General features: G+C 37.4%; 2 protein-coding genes across 5 annotated transcripts in view; one reads left to right on the top strand and one right to left on the bottom strand.

Annotated features, from left to right (window-relative positions):
* The window catches only part of LOC306849233 (ALK and LTK ligand 1), a 97420-nt gene that overhangs the window by 16735 nt on the left and 65706 nt on the right, over window positions 1-14979 (top strand). The window lies entirely within an intron of this gene.
* On the bottom strand, window positions 4144-13938 carry LOC306849282 (putative ubiquitin carboxyl-terminal hydrolase MINDY-4). 3 transcript variants are annotated; one of them, XM_079384210.1, is made up of 18 exons: window positions 13623-13938; window positions 13297-13416; window positions 13039-13223; window positions 12692-12947; window positions 12359-12579; window positions 11713-11771; window positions 11374-11471; window positions 11166-11282; window positions 10989-11077; window positions 10707-10808; window positions 10560-10623; window positions 6470-6535; window positions 6077-6144; window positions 5928-5991; window positions 5594-5755; window positions 5331-5511; window positions 5093-5177; window positions 4144-4960 (listed from the first exon to the last, which is right to left on the bottom strand). In XM_079384210.1, exons 1-18 carry the CDS (start codon window positions 13683-13685, stop codon window positions 4912-4914), a joined length of 2049 nt encoding a protein of 682 aa, XP_079240336.1. In that variant the 5' UTR covers window positions 13686-13938; the 3' UTR covers window positions 4144-4911. The 3 variants fall into 3 exon arrangements, 2 of the variants coding, with proteins under 2 accessions (XP_079240336.1, XP_079240337.1); XM_079384211.1 differs by having other exon boundaries at window positions 12692-12827; window positions 13623-13931; XR_013782304.1 differs by having other exon boundaries at window positions 4146-4960; window positions 5599-5755; window positions 13623-13931.

The raw sequence follows: 14979 nt of genomic DNA, 5'->3' as shown, positions 1-14979 counted from the left end.
TAATAATTCTTCTATGAAGCCATGCTGTTGTAATAGCTGCAGTATGTGGTTTTGCATTGTCCTGCTGAAATACACAAGGCCTTCCCTGAAATAAACGTCATCTGGAGGGGAGCATATGTTGCTCTAAAACCTTTATATACCTTTCAGCATTCATAGTGCCTTCCAAAACATGCAAGCTGCCCATACAGTATGCACTTATGCACCCCCATACCATCAGAGATGCTGGCTTTTGAACTGAACGCTGATAACACACTGGAAGGTCTCCCTCCTCTTTAGCCGGAGGACACGGCGTCCGTGATTTCCAACAAGAATGTCAAATTTGGTCTGATCATAGAACACTTTTCCACTTTGAAACAGTCTATTTTAAATGAGCCTTCACTCTTAAAAATAAAGGTGCTTCACGATGCCATTGAAGAACCTTTTTGTCTAAATGGTTCCATAAAGAATAAAACCTTTAAAGAACCATAAAGAAACCATAAAGAACCTTTAACATCTGAAGAACCTTTCTGTTTCACAAAAGGGGAAAGGAAAGGGAGGGAAAGGGAAGTGGTGTGTGGCCAAGTATGGTGACCCATACTCGGAATTTGTGCTCTGCATTTAACCCATCCAAGTGTACACACAGTAGTGAACATACACCTGGAGCAGTGGGCAGGGGGTTCGGTGCCTTGCTCAAGGGTGGAGAGAGTGCTGGTTATTCACTCCCCCACCTACAATCCCTGCCGGACCTGAGACTCGAACCCACAACCTTCGGGTTACAAGTCCAACTCTCTATCCATTAGGCCACGACTGCCCCCTACTGGCACCATGACTGCTTTTTCAGCCCTTTGTTGCCCCCGTGCCAACTTTTTTGAGACCTGTAGCAGGCATCAAATTTGAAATGAGCTCATTTAGTGGATAAAAGTGTAACAGTTCTCTGTTTAAACATTTATGTTCTCTATGTTCTATTGTGAATAAAATACTGGCTCATGTGATTTGAAAGTGATTTGAAAGGTTTTTTCAAATTTAAACGTCCCAACATTTCCGGATGTACATTCAGGTTGTACAATATAGGCTGTTGTTTTTACTATATATATTTTATCAAATAAATGCAGCTGTCCGTCTATATCTATCTATCTATCTATCTATCTATCTATCTATCTATCTATCTATCTATCTATCTATCTATCTATCTATCTATCTATCTATCTATCTCATACACACATGCATACAAAAAGAAAAAAACTGAACTGAACTTTTGTTGTCTAACAACTGCTGCACTCAAATTAATGATAATAGAAACCAATCTGACATAAAAATGATTCCTCAGGAAAAGGATGAGGAAAGGAAAGGATGCTTGTACTGAAATGAAACATGACGTACGCTATAATTTTGCCTCTGAGGCAACACTCTGCAAAGTAAACATTTTAATCCCATTAGAAGATCCTGAGGGGCCCTGTTATTTATAGCTGATTCCATATTCTTTTTAAACCCACACATCTCCTTTTGAAAGACCCTTGATCTATTTTGTGCGGTCTAACGATTTATGGTTCATACATCAGTGAGAGGGGCCAGGGCAAAAGCTTTGTGTTTGCCAGTTTATGACTAACACCAATATAGGAGAAATACAAAACATGAATATGAATTTGCTGATTCTCAAATCAATACCACCCAGACAAATACTTTGACATGTGAAGTGGAAGATCTTACAGACAGACTGTCTTTTAATTAATTCAGCGCTTAACTTGGGTTGCCATTCAGTGCCATTCAGCATTAGTATTTAAACTCTTTTTGATGTTCAATAGGGGCCTCAGGTTTTATTGGTCCCAAAGTGCATGCATATGACTACAGAAAAAAAAACCAAATATTTTCTCCTCAGGACATGTGCTATTTGTTAGGTTTCCAAATCTTCCTTTTCTCCTTCCTGACACATCACACAGGAATCTTTCACCACCTCCACTCATTTTGCGCCTGTTGGTTTGTGATACTCAGGCATGAATGAAAAGAGACAGGTGATGTCAGTATTCTTCATCCATGAAGACATAATGGCAACAAGGCCAGTTTGGGAGCAAACTCTTAACACTAAATATATCCACCTTATTTCGCAACGCGGAAGTAAGCTATTTTCTATGAATGTGTGCGACTTCCGATTCATTAGCTGCTACAGTGCAATACACGGTAAAACTATTTGCTCTTCAAACCAACGTGTTTATGATTACAATGATAAATATTATAATAAAAAAATTACTTTGCACATCAATATCAAAAACAAGCACCATAACGGACTGTATTTGTTCAGCTAAAATAACTGGAAACTGTCGAAACCGGAAGTCTTGCGCACATTCAGCTTACAAATGGCTGCACCTCGCTTTTGAATTAAAAATGAGGTTGATATGCCCTCTAAAAAGTAAATTCAAATAATAAAATGTACATAGAGCATAAAACGTTCTTAAATAACTACAACTTAAATGACTACAACTGATAAAAGAAGAACACACCAGCAATATCGAGTCTACCATTGACAGGAAGCAACGTCAGAACAGCACAAGGGCTAACTAGATTCCTTACCGCTTCTAAATTATGTCAGTTGAGTAATATATCCCCATGGTGGGTTTACGACCGATACTTTCTGTATTGATGACATCACCATGTGTGGGTGGAAATTGTTCCATTATCAGGGCCCTAAAAATAAAACACCAGATGGCCCTTATAAAATGATTGGGAGCCTAGGATAGGAGACTCACATATGATAACATCGGGACCATTGTATGAGATGTCAGTCTGTAAGGAATATGAACGTTGCTATGTTGCAGTTGAGCACAAAAATAAAAAGTATAGAGAAAAGAAAGTGAACATGAACTGTCATTATCAAACAAATCACTTCTGATTCTAATTATTTCAGACAAAATGCTTTTACTTTCCATACAAACATTTGTTGTGATTGAAATTGGATTCATGAGACCTTGAGGACAGTTTGAATACTGATTAGTCCCCACAATGTCAAAATTTTTTACTATCCTTGGGGACATTTGGTCCCCAAAATGTAGCATAAACAAGTACACACACACACACACACACACACACAATTCAGTGTCACTGATTTACATTTAGCTGTCAGTTAGTAAGGACACTAAATGGGACCTTCAGACATGGCCCTTTATGAGTTTTATTTGTAAGTGAAGATATATTTGCACTTTCAGCTGCGGGATGGAATCTAGTTGAAAGTTCCACAGCACAGTGATATGTTTGTGTAGAGTGATGCAATTTAGCTGTGTGGAAGGAAAAAGACAGATCAAAGTGAATGAGTTAGTGATCAGAGTCAGATGTTGTAAACGTATGATATACTTTTGCCAGGAAATACTTCCTTTAAAATGCATGTCTGATTATAAGATCTGGGATGTTTGTGTTGCAATAAACACTTAAATGGTGGAAAGAGTTCCACTATGCTGTAAGCATATCTCGAATTCCAGGCATACGTGCAATATAGCATCAAAACACACATAATCAGCTCTTAGTTCAGGCTCTAACCTCAGCTGCAGTTGTTGACTATTATCCAACTATGAGACCCTGAGTGACCACTTGTGTGTAAGGTTCAACCAGAACTACTTCCCAAAATGCATAGCGATTCAGCCCTATTTTGGTGGCAGAGGTGGACGATATGAGCTCAGTTATGTGTGCCATATGAACACATTTTGTGAGTCATCAACTGCTTCAATCTGTTTTCGCAGGCTTGCAGTTAAACCTTCTGTGTTGTATCACGAAGACTGTTTTTGTATTGACTTAAAATATGATTAATGATCAAGCAAACATCTTGTAAAGGGGTTATAGTGTTGATCAACTAATGCTATTAATGTTCTACACTTATTCTTTTACATGTGCACAAATGAGTATTGCTTAGTTCAATTTGTTGCTATAGGGCTGTGATTATTTCATAATGGTAACATTTTAAGTCAGTTGCTTTTCTATATAAAGCATGTTTACAATACTATGTCACTATTAATTACAAATTATACTTCTAAATTACAATGACTAATTATAGTAATATGATGATAACATTACTAGGACAGAAATATTACACCAGAAATAATAAATGATCAAACATTGACAGTAAACTGTCCTCTAATACCATAAACAGAATGAAGAGAGCTCTTAAAGAGACATTGGCATATCCAGTTCAAAGAAGATTTAATATTTCAAATAACATTTTAGTAAGCCAAAGAGTCTTCACCATGCAAGGGTTCCTCCTTTTGGGACAGACTGCAACAAAAGCATTCTTTGCACAAAATGACACTGTATATCCTAGTTAGAAATCTTTTTCTTGCACACAGTAAAAGGGATAGATCACCAAAAATGGAAAATTCACTCATGTCATTCCAAAAACTGTATGAATTTCTTCAGTGGAACATACAAGACATTTTTAGAAATATCTGGGGTTTTTTGTCCATAATTTAATGGTCATGCAAACTGGTTACAAACATTCTTCAACATATCTTCTTTTGTTTTCCTCAGAAGAAAAGCCATATAGATAGGTTTGGAACGATATATGAGGGTGAGTAAACAATGAATGAACAGAATTGTAATTTCCGCGTGAATTATCCCTTTAATTATTAGAGAGTGAACAATGCTCATTATTAAGTTATTCTCTCTGATAACTTAATCATGATTTGAATAAGGCAAAAAAAGTCTGTCAAAGCATAAAAGTTCCTAATGCCATACTGTCAGTGTGACACTATGAGAGACATAAATATAAAGTATAACAAGCAAGAGGGGCAGCGGACTGATGAAAATACTATAAATATTGAGAATGGCAGCAATCATAAAAGACAAAATAAATACTAAACGCATGCATTTTTAAATATAAAACCTAATTGAAATTTGTTTAAGACCAGATAAAATCATACGGAGGTCAAATAAAAATCTCCTTTACGTGCATTATCAAAGAATGGGATCTGTGTTATTCCAGCTGACCACTGCATTTCTCCATCTGTAAGACATATTTGAAGCATTAATATCACCACGTGCTCGTATTTCACAATATCAAAATGACATGTTATTGAAAACATTCTGATAAACAAGAGAGATACGCTTCTAAGCACTGATGAAATAAAAGACTTACTTCGTCCTGATGCAGAGGTCCAGTGGAGGAATGAGATCACTGTCTGCGTTGTCTTTCTGAGCAGCACCAGCAGCAGAATGTGGATCTGTTCAGAGAAACAAAACACACAAGGCCTTTTAATACTAATTTATAATAAACCCTAATTACAAAGTAAGTGTGCAAAGGTTGTGCTTATTTCGTTTTTCTCAAATCCTACAGATAATACAACCAGTGTTTGTTTTGTGTGTGTGAGACTCACAGACTGTTAATCTAATTGGTTCCTGCTGGTTGGCCAGCCCATCATAATAGTACAAGTCAAACTCTTCCTCTTTGCAGTGATCGGTTGCCAGGTCTTCAGAGGGGCAAAAGAGCACACTGAAATGACTCTCACTGCACACTACCCAAATTGGAAACTTGGGAGTTTTCAGGTGAGATCCAACCTTTAAAAAGAGAGGAATCTGGATACAAGAAATTTGGATATAATATCTAAATATATGTTAGAGTGTTTGAAGCCCTTATTACCTTACATATATTATAGTGCTCAAATAAAGACAACAGCCCAATATTGCAACACGCTTTAATTCCCTTCAGAAGTGTAAAATTTCCATTTCCGGAATCAAGCTTCATTTCATCATCAAAGACGTTTGAAACTGCCCGTCCACAAAGCAAAAGGTTTACCAATTCCTTAAGAAAAATGAAAGGGAAAATATAAGAATTAATGGCTTGATCATATCAGAACACTGTACACGCTGGAGCTGTACAAAAATAAAACAATACTGTGTCCAATAGGAGAAAAATCAAATATGCTTTCATACGTGTATCAGGATAAGGACTGTAAAGTGTTAATGTGGCAAACCTGTGTGCAGTAGCCGTGAGCTCCAATGAGGGTGGAAGTTGGCACATCCATATCACTTTGTATACTAAATCACAAAAAAACTAATCAATTAGCGCTGCGAATATATGAAAGTAAACCGTCTGCACTGATTTAAAGAGGTGGAAGCTCACATGGCAATAGTTCTGGAAAGAATGGCAGAGATGGTAAGTAGGATACAGCCAAAGGGACCAGATTCAAACTAAAAGGAAGAAAGAAAACTGCTACTAATTGCCATCATCAATCACATTGAGAGCTATTAAACAGGTGACATATGACTTAACATGCTTCAAGACTATCACTGGATGTGCTCAAATACAAATCTAGATTGCACATTAAAACATTATAAATATAAATAACAACAATATTATAAAAAATAATAGTAACACTACATAAATAATTTTTAACAATATTGTACATAATGAATCCTGCAATATATGTTCATACCTTTTGGAAAATACATATTCTACAAGTAATAGAAATCAAGTATACGGGATGTGTCATGAGGCATTTAAGTGCAGACTTACCTGTCTAACATGCTGCTCAAGAACTAAAGCAAGATCATCTAAGGTCTCCACAGTGACGTACGTTATCTATGTGGAATATGAAAGAAAATCGATTACCATGTGCATGATTATCAAGTAACTAGCATGTTGCTAGCATGATTAGCATTTTGTTAGCATGATTAGCATGTTGCTAGCATGTTTCTAGCATGATTAACAAGTAACTAGCATGTTTCTAGCATGATTAACAAGTGACTAGCAAGTTGCTAGCATGATTAGCAAGTGACTAGCATGTTACTAGCATTACTAACAAGTGACTAGTATGTTGTTAGCATGTTAATCATGTTAAAAACATGCTAATCATGCTAAGAACATGCTAACAACATACTAGTCACTTGCTAGTCATGCTAGTAACATGCTAGTCACTTGCTAATCATGCTAGCAAAATGCTAATCATGCTAGAAACAAGAAACTAGAAACATGATTAACAAGTAACTAGCATGTTGCTAGCATTTTTCTAGCATGATTAGCATTTTGTTAGCATGATTAGCATGTTGCTAGCATGTTTCTAGCATGATTAACAAGTAACTAGCATGTTTCTAGCATGATTAACAAGTGACTAGCAAGTTGCTAGCATGATTAGCAAGTGACTAGCATGTTACTAGCATTACTAACAAGTGACTAGTATGTTGTTAGCATGTTAATCATGTTAAAAACATGCTAATCATGCTAAGAACATGCTAACAACATACTAGTCACTTGCTAGTCATGCTAGTAACATGCTAGTCACTTGCTAATCATGCTAGCAAAATGCTAATCATGCTAGAAACAAGAAACTAGAAACATGATTAACAAGTAACTAGCATGTTGCTAGCATTTTTCTAGCATGATTAGCATTTTGTTAGCATGATTAGCATGTCGCTAGCATGTTTATAGCATGATTAGCATGTTACTGGCATATTGCTAGCATGATTAACATTTGACTAGCATGCTACTAGTATGATTAACATTTGACTAGCATGTTACTAGCATGATTAGTAATTTGCTAGCATGATTAGCAAGTACCTAGCATTTTGCTACCATGATTAGCATGTGGCTAGCATGTTACTAGCATTATTAGCAAGTAACTAGCATGTTGTTAGCATGTTTCTAGCATGATTAGCAAGTAACTAGCATGTTGTTAGCATGTTTCTAGCATGATTAGCAAATAACTAGCATGTTGTTAACATGTTTCTAGCATGATTAGCATGTTGCTAGCATGATTAGCAAGTACCTAGCATGTCGCTAGCATGTTTCTAGCACGTTACTAGCATGATTAGCATGTGACTAGCATGCTGCTAGTATGATTAACATTTGACTAGCATGTTACTAGCATTATTAGCATGTGACTAGCATGTTCCTAGCATGATTAGCATGTTTCAAACATGTTTCTAGCATGAGTATCATTCGACTAGCATGATTAGCATGTGACTAGCATGTTACTAGCATGATTAGCATGTGACTAGCATGCTGCTAGCATGATTTGCAAGTTACTAGCATGTTGTTAGTATGTTTCTAGCATGATTAGCATTTCGCTAGGATAGATAGACAGACAGATTGATAGATAGATTAGAAATATTAGATGAGTTTGAATGGATTAGAAATAGTACACAGAAGGGAAGCTTGATTGAGTCTAATGGGCTTCAGTTTGTTTAGATTTGAATGGAGTTTGAATAGTCTTGGCTCATCTGAACATTCCGTCAATGTAAGTCTATGGGAGTTTTATGATTTTTAATCTTCATTTTTATGAAAACTATAAGTCCGATCAGTCTGAAGAGATATAGACCAATTTCATGTAGACTTCACAGTTACGTCACTCGCAGCTGCGCGAGCATTGTGGTGGCAGGAACACACAGTAACAAGCGGAGTGAAATGGGAAAAATCCACAGAATAAGAGATAAAATGTATTGTTGTGCCTTTGGATGTCAGACTCGGAATGCAAATCATTTTCATAGAATACTGTCGTCAAAAACGCCATTTGAAGCTAAACGCAGACGTTTAAACGGACAGACTAATGAATGAAACCTGCTATGATTACTTTTAAAGCATAAATTTGATTTAAACAATTGGTCTACATAATATTCACATATGCAGTTCATTTGCAGTACAGCATGAAATACTATTTAAACCTATAACATTTAACGTTACCTATTTTGTCTCACAATTCTTTTTTTCTCGCAAATGCAACTTCATATTTCGTATTTCGGACTTAACTCAATAGCGAGTTTGTCCATTCTGAGGGGGGAAAAAAGCCAGAAGTGTGGGATATAAACTCAAAAGAGAGAATGACGAGTTGATTTTTCTTATCAGAATTGTGAGATATAAAGTCAGAATTTTGAAATATTGAAATTTTAACGCTGCTGCCACTGCCAGACAAAAAACTGACGACAGCTGTGGTTAAACGAGATAAAACGAGCAGACTGGACAGAAACGATCGTCAAAAATGCTCACGTTTGGCACACTTCTTATCAGAAAAGGTTCAATAAAGTATTGTCTTTTGTTGTTATGGGCGCGTCTAAAGATTCCTTATGCATCTCACTGTTGTGTATGAAATAATGTCTGTGTGCATGTGTGTAAAACAACAAACTGACGATTTATATGTTTAATCATATGTAATTGTATATATATTGTTATGAGTAATTGTGGCTGGAATAATAATGTAGCTGTAAAAATAGTTGCCTGCTGAAATTGAAATATATATAACATCTTCATGACTAGATAGACACTGTGAGTTTGTCTTAACTATACACGTTTTATATGTGAGTCACTCAACCGGAGGTAATCCTGTCAGATCGACCATCGTTTGAGTAAAAGCGTGTGCAGGTCGGCCAAACTGGTTTCGTCCGTTAAAGTTAACCTTTTCTAATAACAATCGCGGTCCCGGACAGTGAGTGACCTTACATATGCAGGTAAAATCGGAATTTCTCCAGTTATTGTTAAAAAAAACAAGCTAACAGACTTCATAGCTAGTGTTAGTGAAGCGGTCAGTGGGATCTTTCTGCCACCTGCCATCAATTATGAACGCGATATCGCGTAGCCTGTCAGTGAACTACAGCTCTGTGTATTAACTGCCGCTCCATCTGAAAACAGGTGATGGAGATCGAGATGCGCATGAGAATCGCATGCGATTAATTGCACAGCCATAATAAGAAACTTAAATAGCAGATCAGTAGGTTGGCTTTCTCAAGCCAACCTAACAATAAGCTTAACTGTGAGTTCACACCGCCGCTGGCAAGAGTGTGAAAATTCGCTCTGGCCGCCCTGCCAATGACACTGTAGAAAGATTCGTTGACACTCTGACGATCGAACGCTTGGTCTTGTATTTAAAGGAGCCGCAAAGGAAACAAGCAGGTTGATCTTGTGTAGACTGACCACAAGCAGGGTATAAGTTAACCTCATGAAATATTTTAATTGTGAAAGTAAGAAATTGATCGATGGAAAGAACTTAATTATAGTTACATGTTTGCTAATGAAATAAACCAATAAAAGCCATTTGTGTGGGGTGTTTTTGTGTTCATGGTTAAGTGCCAAGTTAGTCTAATTTCAACATGCAGTTTATAGGAGCCTTTTACTAGCCTAGGTCTTTAATTAACATTAAAATTAATTTGTACGCAGCCTAAATTCCAAATTGTCCTGGTTGAAGTGTAGCCTAATTGGTCAAATCAGTGTTGTTTTGAGCAAAGGAATTGCATTTCCACTGAAAAACAAGCCTTCTAGCGAGAAAATGCTTGGGAACTAAAGTGGTTGGAACCAAAGTTTACAGGACTGCGTTCTCTGGAACCCTCTCAAGTGGAGGACTTTTACATTCTGATTGGTTGCCGCCCAACCGCATCATAGCTCATTACCATAAAGTTGACCTGACTTCAACTCTCCTCAACACCTTCACCGTCCAAGACGTGCCGCGCCGCCCTCGCCGCCAGCTCACATTGAAAATGACTTTGAAATTATGACTTCCGGCCATTTTGACGCTCTCGCCGGCGGCGGTGTGAACGCACAGTAAGTAGCAGATCAGTAGGTTGGCTTTCTCAAGCCAACCTAATTAGAAGACAATTTCAGGGTCAAAGAATGACCTTACCATTTCTAGAATACCATCTGATTTGTAGCGTCCAATCGGGGTGAACAGACTTCTTCCTGTGTTTCTGTGGGAGCAGATCCTTTACGGTTGAGAAATTAACAATGCATTTGTAAATAGAAGTGATAATTCTTAAAGTGTGACACTTACATTGCGACTGTGGCTCTCTTCATATTCCCTGCTCTCCATAGTATGTCAGCCAAAGCCCAAGACAGACATTTTGTCCTTAAAACATTCGATATTTCCAGTCTCCTGGTGACATTTAAAAAACAAATTGAGATGTCAATGAAATACAAATGGTTTTTGTATAAAATGCAAATATATCTGCGATCAATAAGAGCTATGAAAATTATATTATAGTGATAATAAAAAAATAATATCTAATCTTTCAACAGAAAAATTTGCAAAAATATGACTCATGTTCATACGCACTCCTCCCATGAGTCATTGCTCGATTCTTCAAACAGAAGCTTCTGTAGAACACAAGCTTGAACTGCTGCAAGGACTCCACACGGTCCTCCCTGATAAAACAATCCCAGAAGATCTCATGACGCAAAGGTTTACACACCAAAACTACAGTAAATCTTGAGGTTGTCTGGAATACTGTACCTTAATTTGTACAATACCATACATCAAACCAGGAGTATCTGAAAAGGTAAAATTCTGTTGTTTCCACTCCTCAGTGAAACAAGCCATAGAAGAACCAAAGATGATCTCCTTCAGAGCCTGAGTTAGACACGAGAGCACAGATATCATATCAGACTGGCTTGAAATCACAGGTAATGATTTGAGGAAGTTAAAATGATAATGCACTTACAGTGGCAGTCGTCTGGTCCATGGGAGTCTTGTCTAAACTAAGTTCTGGCATGGATGTTCTAGAAACAACACACAGGCTCTCCTCGTTCTCTATGTCATCTGTAACATAAATAAAAACATAAAAGAATCGGAGGTGTCTCCAAACAACAGAATTTTGAAAAACAGATTGTTTTAAAGCACATTTTAGTTGCACTGATTTCAAAATGATAGGATTAGTAAAATAAATATTAAAAGTTGACAGCTGCTCAAGTATTTAATAATCACTTCAAGCAATACAACAGCTGCTAGTGTATTGGCTATGATACAAAATGTAATCTGTTGAAGATTTTAGGTACACTACCCAAAACCATTTCCAACACATGGAGTCCATCCAGTTTTGGGCTGGGTGCCGAATTCTTTCTGGAGAGGAAACAATAAAAGTTAATAATCACACACTTGACATATTGCAGCTGAGAATAAATACCAACAGCCTCTTTTTACCATCCCAATTATCATAGTCTTAGAGCCATACTGTTTTATGTTTAAGGCATTTCACACATATTTAATTCATGCCCACGTTCAAGGTTGTGAATAGGAATTCTGGGCCCCCTAATTGTAAACTGCTTTCTTTTGTGGGTCCCCCTGGACCTATGGTCCCCTAGAATCATTCCTACCTTTCACCTCTAGAGTTTAAACTGATATAACTTCTTTAATGCCTCAATTTTTCAAATGAAGGTTTACATCAGGGGTTCTCAACCCTGGTCCTGGAGGGCCACTGTCCTGCAGAGTTTTGCTCCAACCTTGATCAAACTCACTTGCCTGTAGCTTACTAGTAATCCTGAACAGCTTAATTAGCTGGTTCAGGTGTGTTTGATTAGGGTTGGAGCTAAAATTTGCAGGACAGTGGCCCTCCAGGACCAGGGTTGAGAAAGCCTGGTTTACGTAAAATATGTAGAGTAGGTTTCCCAGACACAGGTTAAGTACTCGGCATATTCAAACAAACTTACAAGCGATATTTGACATCTGACGTCCTCTCATGTCCACTACGGTCTATGATTCCTGTTTGTAAATTAGAAAACATGCTGCCCTCTTCAAGGGGGGCTGATGGGATATACTTTGTATTTGTAGTATTGACACTATTTGTCCAGTTTGCTGCTTCTCTACAGTCCTCCAGTGTTGCTATAACATATGACGGTGCCTTTCGAGCTGGACGCTTCCTGTTACTTTCCTAAAGAAAATAAAGCAATGTAATGCTGTTAAGGAGGAATAATGTAGAATAAAATCTAATAATTTAAACAAATAGCTTTTTAAACAATTTATTAACTTAATTAATTCATCACCTGTGAGGAGCTGGCAATAGGACCTGCCATTATGCCCCGTCTTATCCTGCTACTTCTGTTCTTCTGGCTGTCAGTGTCTACAATCTTGTTCTCAGTGGGAAATCCCTCTTTTAATACTGTTAAGAGACTATCCTGGCTAGGCGATAAACAGTACATACTTCTCTCACTTTCAGGTTGAACAGCAAAGCTCTTGCGCAGCTTTTCAGAAGGCGTTTGGGAGGGTACATTAACTTGTGACACACTGCTTTCAGATAAACTGCGTAAAAGGTGAATGTTTATTACTGTCAACAGATCTTGAAAGTCTCAAACAAATGAACATACTGGATTTTTATCAAATAAATAAATACCTTGGACTGTCACACAACAGATTCTCCATACAATCTTCCTCTTTCTTAACATTCCCAGTCATGTCTATGGAAGAACTGGATGTGGTTTGATTGTCACCATATCGGCGTCCTATGGTTTTACCTCCTTCACTCATTCTGTCCTTCACAATCATCTCCAACATTGACTTCAAGGGATGTTCTTCAGCCTAAACACAAGTGCATTTTATGATCTCTCTGCTTTTTCAACATTTTAAGTACAGATGTTGATCACTTTGATACCTTATTCTTTTTGTAAAGGCCCTGAAGGTGAAGTATTCTGCGCAGATCTGATCTGTTATTAATGCTTGAATTAGATCGTGGAAGCTCTTCATCCATACAAGCTATGGTTTTCTTCAGGCCCTGCAAGTACATTTCATCATCCAACCAGAGCAATCTCTCAGAGAACAAAAAAAAATTACCTTTAAAACACACAATATGTATATCCTACTAAGTATATGTTTAAAGATCACCTAAAATGCTGCTTAGAGTGGTACAGGATAGCATGTGTACCATGTTTACAAGTCTTCCAAATAGAATAAATTGAATGAAACTGATCTGTCACCCACCTTTCGACTGAGATATTCCCGTACTAGAGACGCGGAGACTTCCTCAACATCTTTGCCCATCATGGATCAGAATAACACAGTGGTAATATGAGAACAAGATAGCAAGTTGGCTAATTCGATGTAAACATCCCCAAACTTCACACACACAGCGAATACTGTTGGTCGGCATAAGTCATATTTTCATCTACACGCCGTTACTGCATTTCAGCATGGTATTTTAATGTTTTATGAACTGACTGGGGATAAATGAGGTAAGGATAGTTGCAGAGTCTTGCTAACTAGCGGTCTAGCTTTTTGCCTTGTTGCTATAGTTACCAGCAGACCATTGTTGATAGTGCGTGGATTAATAACACAGCTGCGCCTCCCTGCGGATGCAACATGTACTACTGTTACAGAGTTTGCTAAGAAGAAAATAGTTCTGACGCGTTTGTGTTGGCAAAAGTGAGTACAAAATACTATTTTGTAGTATTCTGGTTGGAGAATATTCTATTTAGGTGGCAAGTGTGGAGAGGACTGCTGTATATTATATTTATAATTTAGAATAATAAATCATCAAGATAGCCTATCTCCAAGTTAACTGATCTGTTTAGTTGGAAGATAATCAAAGTAGCAAAAGGAAAGTTGTCTCAGACATGGTCAAATTTATGAAAAGACACTGAAAATGTCTGGCAGAAAAGTCTCCAATGAGTCTGAAATCAAATATACAGGTGCATCTCAAAAAGTTCATTTTTTCTTGTAACTTGAAACTTTCATATATTTTAGATTCATTACATGTAAAGTAAAACATTTCAAAAGTTTTTTTTTTTTTTTTTTAATTTTGATGATTAGAGCTTACAGCTCATGAAAGTCAAAAATCTGTATCTCAAAATATAAGAATATTTACATTTGAGTATCAATTATTATCATTATATAATTAATGACCATCCATACAGTATACATTCTGAGTATCTCTTGTTCTTTGAAACCACAATAATGGGGAAGACTGCTGACTTGGCAATGATCCAGAAGACGAACATTGACACCCTCCACAAAGAGGGTAAGTCACAGAGGGTCATTACTGAAAGGTGTGGCTGTTTACAGAGTGCTGTATCAAAGCATATTAAATGCAAAGTTGACTGGAAGGAAGAATTTGGGTAGGAAAAGGTACACAAGCAACAGGGATGACCGCAAGCTTGAGAATACTGTCAAGCAAAGCTGATTCAAACACTTGGGAGAGCTTCACAAGGAGTGGACTGAAGCTGGAGTCAGTGCATCAAGAGTCACCACGCTCAGACGTCTTCAGGAAAAGGGCTACCAAGCCACTTCTGAACCAGAGACAACGTCAGAAGCGTCTTACCTGGGCTGTGGAGAAAAAGAA

Source organism: Barbus barbus, assembly GCF_936440315.1.
Source record: "Barbus barbus genome assembly, chromosome: 29".
Taxonomy (NCBI): domain Eukaryota; kingdom Metazoa; phylum Chordata; class Actinopteri; order Cypriniformes; family Cyprinidae; genus Barbus; species Barbus barbus.
This window is presented reverse-complemented; position numbering and strand designations above follow the sequence as displayed.

Excerpts from the sequence above, each read along its gene's own strand:
- LOC306849282 (XM_079384210.1), bottom strand. The coding sequence starts at position 13,685 with ATGATGGGCAAAGATGTTGAGGAAGTCTCCGCGTCTCTAGTACGGGAA. Across the intron at positions 6,536-10,559 it reads CAGATGGTATTCTAGAAATG|ATAACGTACGTCACTGTGGA; the intron begins GTAAGGTCATTC and ends TATTCCACATAG. Across the intron at positions 5,178-5,330 it reads ACCAATTAGATTAACAGTCT|ATCCACATTCTGCTGCTGGT; the intron begins GTGAGTCTCACA and ends TTCTCTGAACAG.